This window comes from Chenopodium album, chromosome 25 (assembly GCF_948465745.1).
Source record: "Chenopodium album chromosome 25, dcCheAlbu1.1, whole genome shotgun sequence".
Classification (NCBI taxonomy): Eukaryota; Viridiplantae; Streptophyta; class Magnoliopsida; order Caryophyllales; family Amaranthaceae; genus Chenopodium; species Chenopodium album.
In genome coordinates, this window is record NC_137858.1 from 19,143,017 (window position 1) to 19,151,875 (window position 8,859).

Genomic DNA, 8,859 nt, shown 5'->3' on the forward strand with positions numbered 1-8,859 from the left:
CCCTCTTGAAAATACGTTTTAGGAATATCTAAGACATTACCGCCACCGTGAAAACAGCTAAGGCAATAATCAAAGATACACAGCGGAAGACTTGAAAGCCAAAACTAAGTAATGACACAATTTAAAAACCTAATTAACAAAAGTAAAGTTGTAAATCAACAAAACCATGTTAAATAAAATCCACTACAACTTGGAACCACTTAGGGCCCTTATTCAAAAACCGATCAATCAAATAATAGTGTTAGTCCAACAAGTAATAAAATAAAACATCGAAAGCATAATTATTACACATCCTAGTGGATACTAGCATAATCCTCTCTTCACTCATGCCCCATCATGAACATGCCTCAATACTTGAAAAGAGTATCTCTACTTGCCCCCACTACTCTCCATTAAAATGGATCATCGTAGGGCCAAGATAAAGACATAGCCAGACACAAACAACACACACAATCATCAAAGCTGAGTACATAAGCGTATTTAAACACACTAACATGCAACTCCTAGCATCACACATATTTACCTCATTGCACCTGTTTACAAGCACACACAACAAACAACAAGACTCTTTAACTGGACACCAAATAATTCATTTAGCGTTGATTACGCATCAAACGGGTTTCCAACTAAACCTCCCTCAATAAATTGAGGTTCACTGACACGGGAGCTAACCGTGCTAGCACACCTATGCCACACATTGGTGGCGGAATTCCAGCGCATAATAATAAAAATGAATATACAGCGTCCTGTACTCCATTAGAAGTTATGGTTAAATATAAAACCCCATAACTCCCCCCATTGTTCATACTCAAGGTATATACGTTCCAAGAGTTTTGGTGCGTAATCTCTTTCACTTTACGTTATTTATAGATTATTAAACTTGGTGATGACTTCCAAAGCATAATAAATTCAATCAACAATAATTATTCAATCAAACAATCATACCAATTTAATTCTTGAATAATTAGTGACCACATATAATTTAATGTTGAACCCTTTTTAAAACTATCTCAGTGTCAAAGACACCTTAAACGCATAAAGCGCCAACAATCCTATCCCTCGGTGTTAAAAACACCTTAAGTGCACAAAGGCACCAACATACTATTTATTCCTTGTGTACATAGACACTTATATAGCTCATTCCTCATGCTTAATGCATCAATAAAAATTATATGGACTATAATAAAATTCATTTTCAATATTCTAAACATAATTAAACAATTAGTTTAATTAAACAAGCTCTCTAACATGCCATAAATAAATATGTAGTCCATATACTCATGCCAAAAATATAATTTTCAATCCATAGATCATCACAAATAAATTCATGCTTCATAATTCAATCACCAATACTAATAATTTACAATTTCATACATAAACCTTAGCACGATACTACTTGTAATTGATTGAAACCAAACCTAGCATGATTCTACATCATCAAATATGCTAAGTATGCGAACGTACCTTGAATATGATCTTAAAATCGCCACGACTAGTAAAAATTGCTCACTTCAAAGTCTCATACACATTAAAATTATAATAGTTATTAAAGTCCACTCTAAACAAATTTCCAGCAATATATACTATTTTAAAACCCTTCATAAATTAATTAGAATAAGCTGAAATTGTATTTAGAATACCATAATTAAGTCCCCCTTAATGGGTAATTTAAATTTTCTTTAAAAACATAATATTTAGGGCTCTACATAAAATTCCTGCACTATTTTCTTAATTAAAACTTGCTGAAATTTAGTCTTAAAGCACTTAAATTGAAGATCTAAACATTAATACATCATATACTTTCATAATTTCATAAATCAATAACCTAGGGTTTCAAAAATTGGGGCTTTTTAATTAAAACTAAATCTGGAAATTTATTAATATACTTACATCATTCAAATATCAAAATTAATCCAAAAACTCATAATTTATAATTGGATCTAAGCATAGATTAAAAATAGAGAAGAAAGATTAAGTTTTTTTTTTTTCGAGAGCTACTCATGGCACGCAGCAGCCACCACGGCGTGGCTGGGCTGCTGCCGCCACGGCTGCTGGCCGTGTGCTGGTGGTGCGCAGTGGTGTGCGGTGGTGGTCCCGCCACGTGTGGTTGTGGTGATGGTGGCCGGCCGAGCATAGGGGAAGGGGAAGAGGACGAAAAAAAAAAGAAAGAAAAGTAAGGAGAAAAGGGGAGAGTTTACCTTGGGTTTTCTCCATTATGGGCAAAGTTGATTTTGCCTCATAAGTGGGATATTTATACCCCTTCTCTACCAACCCTTATAACCTAAACTTTCCTCTTTTAGTTTTCCTAATCCCTTCCCAAATAAAACTTGTTAAAAATTAAACTTTCTTAAATTAAAACCCCATCTTTTAAATAAAAATAATTAAATAAACTTTCCTTTTATAATAATAGTAATTAAAATGCTTTAATTAAAATGATTATAACTATTTAAATATTTTATAAAATACATACTTTAAATAAAATACGTATAAAAATACGGGGTATTACACTCAAACCGTCCATGTCCTCTCAAAAGCCAACCCAATCAAGTACATCCTCGCAAGACCAGTGTTGTCAGGAAGACTAGCTAAATGGGTTGTACTCATCAAACAGTACGAAATAGTGTTCGTACCACAAAATTCTGTCAAAGGACAAGCCATCGCTGACTTCTTTACCGACCACCCAGTGCCACCTGAATGGGAGATTTCCGTTAACTTGCCTGGAGAAGACGTATTTAACATTGAAATACTCCCACCATGGGAAATGTATTTTGATGGGGATGCTCGTCACGACGGCGCAGGAGTAGGGGTAGTCTTTGTATCGCCAGAAAAGCATGTCTTACCTTACTCATTTGTGTTAACTCAGTTGTGCTCAAACAATATGGCTGAGTACCAAGCTCTCATTTTGGGTCTTTAAATGGTGGTTGAAATGGAAATTCAAGATCTTGATGTTTATGGAGATTCACAACTCGTTATAAGTCAACTTTTAGGCGAATATGAAGTCAAGAAAGAGGGTTTAATTCCTTATCACAAACACGCATCAAGATTGCTTGACAAATTTGACATCGTCAAGCTAGGCCATGTTCCAAGGATTGCCAATAAGATGGCTGACACGCTTGCTGGCCTTGCAGCCACTTTGGCACTGGGGGCAGAGGAAACCATGTATGTGCCCGTTTGCAATCGATGGGTAGTTGCTCTAGAAGAATATGAAGTTGAAGATGAAGAGGTCGAGGAAGTTGACATGATCACTGTCTGTCAAATTAACAAAGAAGACTAGCGTCAACCAATCATTGATTATTTGGATCACCAAAAGCTGCCTAATGATCCACGACATCGAATAGAAATTCGCCGCCGAGGCCCTCGTTTTATTCTCTTCAAAAGGACTCTTTATAGACGATCTTTTGACAAGCTATGGTCGAGATGTCTATAAGATGAGGAGGCAGCCAAAACAATAGAGGAATTTTATTCAGGGATTTGTGGAGCTCATCAATCTAGTCCTAAGATTGATGATCGTATCAAAAGGGCGGGGTATTACTGGCCTTCAATGGTTCAAGATTGCATGGAGTTTGTTAAAAAGTGTGAAGCATGTCAATTTCATGCAAACTTCATTCACCAACCTCCAGCACCACTACATCTAACAATGACATCATGGCCATTCGAAGGATGGGGTCTTGACGTGGTTGGTCCAATAACACCGAAGTCATCTGGTGACAAGGGAATAATCGCGTCGTCAAACGACTACACCTAGATCAAATATAATTTATACAACCTAAACAAACCTAATACGAGTATAAGGCAAGCATAGGGGTCGAACCACAGAGAACGGTTAAACACCACCAAATGTTATCGACAATTAAGCTAGTCCGGAATAGGAGATAAATAAACTAAAGTCTAAATATGCTAAAACAAGAAATAAAACATTATGGGAAATGGTTTAGGTATAGCATTCACTTGAACATAAACAAAAGCATAGAAGTTGTAGACACCTAAAAATGTCTCCCCAAAACCAAACCCGATGATGAACAACTTTTCACCGCCATTATTGGTCGGGTTGAGTATGTAATCTTTAGAGTGCTTGAATCTAGGTTCATATTCAATACATTTCTTAAAACAACCCAATTCTTAGCCCGTTTTCCCAAACCATAACTTATTTTCCTCATTTTGTGCCTTTAAGCCCAAATAATTCATTTCGTGTCCATTAAAATCATTCATTTCGTGTCCTTTTTATAAAAACGTTTAGACCAGTTTATTTTGGTCCATAATCTGGGTCCAATAATTAAATATTTGGATGGGGCTTTAAAAAATCTTTCCAACGATATATTATAAGCCCAAATCCGAGTTATAACGAATAAGTTATGGCTAAAATACTAAACCGAGTCTAAATCGAACCTAAGCCCACCTTACCTACGACCCAATGATCATGTGGAGGGTCCAAAGGATTTAATCCCAATCCTAATCCAATTAGGATTAATTGGAAGCTTCTATAAGTTTCTAAAAGATCTTAATTATCCTTTTTGAAAAGATAAGATTAAAGCATTTGAAATTGAATAAAACTTTTCTTTTTGAAAGTCCTAATTCTATTCGAATTGAAAGACGTTCAAAGATTGACAGATATTATTTTCGTATTTCATATTTTTTATCATATTCTTATATGGTTGGATAGCTCTTGAAATTATCTTTCCAATGATATATTATAATATTAATTCCGAGCTATAACGAAAAAGATATAAAAGAAATACGAAACTCTATCCAAAACTGACACCGTCCCACTATTTCGGCCATATCTTTTATTCTACAAAATATTTCAATCTGATTCTAATTGGCTTAGAAAGTAGACTTCAAGAGCTTTCCAACGACATCTTATTCATCTTATTCCGATTTCTGGATAAAAAGATATGATAAAAACAAAAACCGCAAAAACTGCTGTCTATCGCAAGAGTTTTATCCGATTCGAATTCTTATCTTTTTTTATTCGACCCCCTCTTTTTTCCCTATAAATAGAGGTCATATCTCCCCTTTTTCAATCATCAACAAGCTTGATCACCAAATCATTCTCTCTTCCTCTCTTCTACACCAAAAATTATTCTCTCTCCCTACACCAAAAATCATTCTCTTGCTCTAGCCTAAATTCTAGCCACCCTATTCTCTAATTTTATATCCCTTAAGCACTCTAAGGAGTCCATACAATACTCGAAGTTCTATACTTAAACCAAGGTGTGAAAGGTAGAATTAACTGAGGGTTTGGACCAAATCAACTCTACTTTTTAGTTAATTTAATTTCAATTTGGTTTATATTTTTATTGAAGTTACTAACAGTTTATTCATGATGTAGCAATTTCAAGAAATTGCGGAAAGTGAGTAATTAATCACTTAATTACTCTCATTATTATTTCTTATTGCTAATATCATGATGAGGATTATTATTTGATTTGATTAACGCTATTATTGTTAGATTGCTTCAAATATTAATGTTTATTTTATTATTATTTTATGATCACCATATTGCATATTTAAAGGGAATATGTAATTGAAAATCACGACTAATAAGATAATTTGGACAGCCTGTTTAGGTTTCTTTTTAATCTTGTTGTTTAATCAAGTGATCACAATATATTAGAATTATATGTTGCATTAATATTCAACCAATTTAGCTTAATAATAGTTTGGAGCAAATTGAATCTTTGTTTGCATGCCTTTGAGATCACAGGAATACTTTACATAATAAGAATCGAGTAGAGGCCAATACCGGCGAATGTGACTCCATGACTCACTTCGTACCATCATCCCCGATCCTCCTTTCGTGGTTCCGAACCATATGGAGTTAGTAATCTCATGGATTATGAATGGGGTGTAACCTTCACGGGTCAATCGTTGTTGCCTTTCGTTGTCCCTTTTCGTGGTTGCCTTATAATGATCCGTGAACGGTTTACAAGTTCCTTAAAAACTTGTTGGCGGCTCCCTACTTTCCTTGTCCCTAATCGTGTCCCTAATCGTTATGTCAATTCCCACTTCCTATGAGTGCCAAGCATATTCACCACTATGCTTTAAGTAGGCAATCTTCAAACGACGCCTACAGAAGTTGAATTAATTATGAACTAAACATGCTCAAATATCAAAATAAAGGATCCAATCTAGCCGCCTTCCGGGGTCAATTGGCTTCTCCTAACATAGCCTCTATGTTTCCACATTAGAACCATATACTAGGAGGTACTATTAAATAACAATCGATACTAATGAACCTTAACTAAGTCAACTTCCGTTCCTTGTTAGCAAAGATTCACCTTTAATCAACCAACAATGTGCACTTGCAAGAAGATTAAAGAATATCAAGCATATAAAGACTTTAATCACAAATAAATCAACTCTAAACCTAGAACATGCTCAAGATCCAACTACACCACAACCATCCCCTTAATGGGGAAATTACTCACTAATCATGATAATAACAAGATTAATCAACAAATAATCAAGAATCAACATGATCAACAAGCAATACCAATAACAAAAATAATAATCAAAATAAAACAATAAAAATAGAGGAGAGAGAGTTAGAGATTCTCATTGATTAAATATGTAAATCTATAGAAAAGATGACCAATTTCTTCTTCAAAATCCAAGTTCAACAATGGTGAAACCCTCACTTTCTCTCTCTAAACTACCCTAATCCTAAGCTAACCCTAGAGAGAGAAGCTCTCCTAAAACTAATTAGAGAGTAGAATAAAATGATGGATGATGATAAGTTGTGTTAAAATAACCCCAAAGGGGTATTTATACAAGCTAAATAAAATTAAAGAAAAAAGAAATAAAACTAATAAAAATAAATAAAATAACAAAGTTAAAAATAAAAAGGAAAGAAACGGAAAAAGAAATTAAAAAGGGGAAAAACAAAGCAAAACCCATCAGAACACAATCAGACCCCAATTCCACGCCACTTTCTTCTTCAATTCGAATCAAGTGGCTGCTCTGCTCCTTGATCTTCATCATTCACCATCATCACCGTTCACCAATTTTAATCAGCCAAATCCTCCTCTAGCATAAATTGACAATGGCTGTTAGATTAATTAGATTAATCTCAACCGTTGAAGCTCATTAATTCCGTACAAATAACCCCGTAAAATTGGAGCGGCCGCGGCTGGGCATCTCCCGGGCATCTACTGAAAGTTGGACAAGGCTGGAGAACAGAGGGCCGCGCCCGCGGCAGCAGCAGCCGCGCCCGCGGTGATCTGGGTTGATGTTATTGTTGTTGTTGTGGCTGGTGGTGGTAAGGTGAGATGCGTGAGTGGTGTTTTGGGAGGCGCAGCAGGTGCTGCGGGCTGGTGGTTGTTGAGGGGTTGCGCGATGGTTGTGGTTGCGTGGGCTGGTGTTGTTTGCTGTAATTGGGGTTGCTGGTGGTGTGTGGGGTGTGTGTGTTTGGTGAATTTGTTGTTGGTTTATTGCTGTTGGTCTTGGGTGGTGGGAGCAGGGGAGGAGAGTTGGAGCAAATTGGTTTGTGGTGTTGGGCTGGTGTGGTGGAGGTTAAGGTGTGGGGTGGTGACGGATAACGTAGCAGCAGGGGAAGAGCAGGGGCAATGTGCATTTGCCTTGAACCTCAGACCCGAACTCGAACCTACACACCCAAAGAAGACCGAGGAGAGGATCGGGACATAAAATAAAATAATTAAAATAGAAAATAAGAGACTTAAAACTAAACTAAAAATAATTAAAACTACGCAAGCAAATAGTATAAAATAAAATACGAAAATAGACTGAAACTAATAAAATAAAGAAAATAAACTAAAACACTCCAAAATTACTAAAATAAGCTACAAACTTTATTAAAGAGAAAACAAGAGAATAAAAGGTAAAATAAGGGAAAATAAACACGAAAATAACCTAAACACTACCCCTAGGAGTGACATAAATATCACTTATCATCTGGTGGTCACGCTTACATCCTGGCTGCCACTGATTACTTCTCTAAGTGGGCTGAAGCAATTCCCCTTCGCGAGGTTAAAAAAGAAATTGTTATCAATTTCATTCGCACCCATATCATTTACAGGTATGGAATACCTCAAAGAATCGTCATTGACAATGGAAAGTCATTCGTTCACAACTTGATGGATGCCTTTGTCAAAAGTTCAAGTTCACGCAACATAAGTCATCCATGTACAATGCTCCTGCAAACGGTCTAGCTGAAGCATATAACAAAACACTTTGTAATTTGCTAAGCAAGGTCGTTGCAAAGTCTAAGCGTTACTGGCATGAAAAGATAGGGGAATCACTTTGGGCATATAGGACGACGCACAAGAATGCAACGCAATCTACCCCATACGCGTTGGTGTATGGCGTTGAGGCTGTCCTACCTTTAGAAGTTCAAATTCCATCACTAAGAATTGCTATTCAAGAGGGTTTAACTAATGATGAAAATGACAAGCTTCGATTGGCTGAGGCTTGCATGTCACGCGCATTGAACAAAAAGGTTCGACCTCGTTCTTTTCAAGTGGGAGACATGGTCTTGGCAGTGAGAAGGCCTATCATTACTTCGCGCAAAACTGGAAATAAGTTCACATCAAAATGGGATGGCCCTTATGTGGTACGAGAAGTTTACACTAATGGAGATACAAAATTGTTGATGCCGAAGGAGTGCGCGTAGGTCCAATTAATGGCAAGTTTTTAAAGCGCTACTATTCATGATGTGAAAGCCTTGTACACTCCTAAGTAAGAGAATAAAACTGCTTACCAAAAAAAAATGCATTGTTTGAACTACGTTGGCTTGATCTTGCGCGATAACCAGTTTATTTAGCAAGTACGTAGGCAGCTTAAAAAAAAAACTATCAAGTGCAGCCACATCAAAAAATATCATCATCATTGTACTAGTCCTGG

At 36.3% G+C, this 8,859-nt stretch overlaps 1 protein-coding gene across 1 annotated transcript; it reads left to right on the forward strand.

Moving 5' to 3' along the window:
* Window positions 1-8,140: 8,140 nt before the first annotated feature.
* On the forward strand, window positions 8,141-8,629 carry LOC145613843 (uncharacterized). The gene has a single exon (XM_081668887.1). The coding sequence runs from the start codon at window positions 8,141-8,143 to the stop codon at window positions 8,627-8,629; it is 489 nt and encodes a 162-aa protein (XP_081525013.1).
* Window positions 8,630-8,859: the final 230 nt, after the last annotated feature.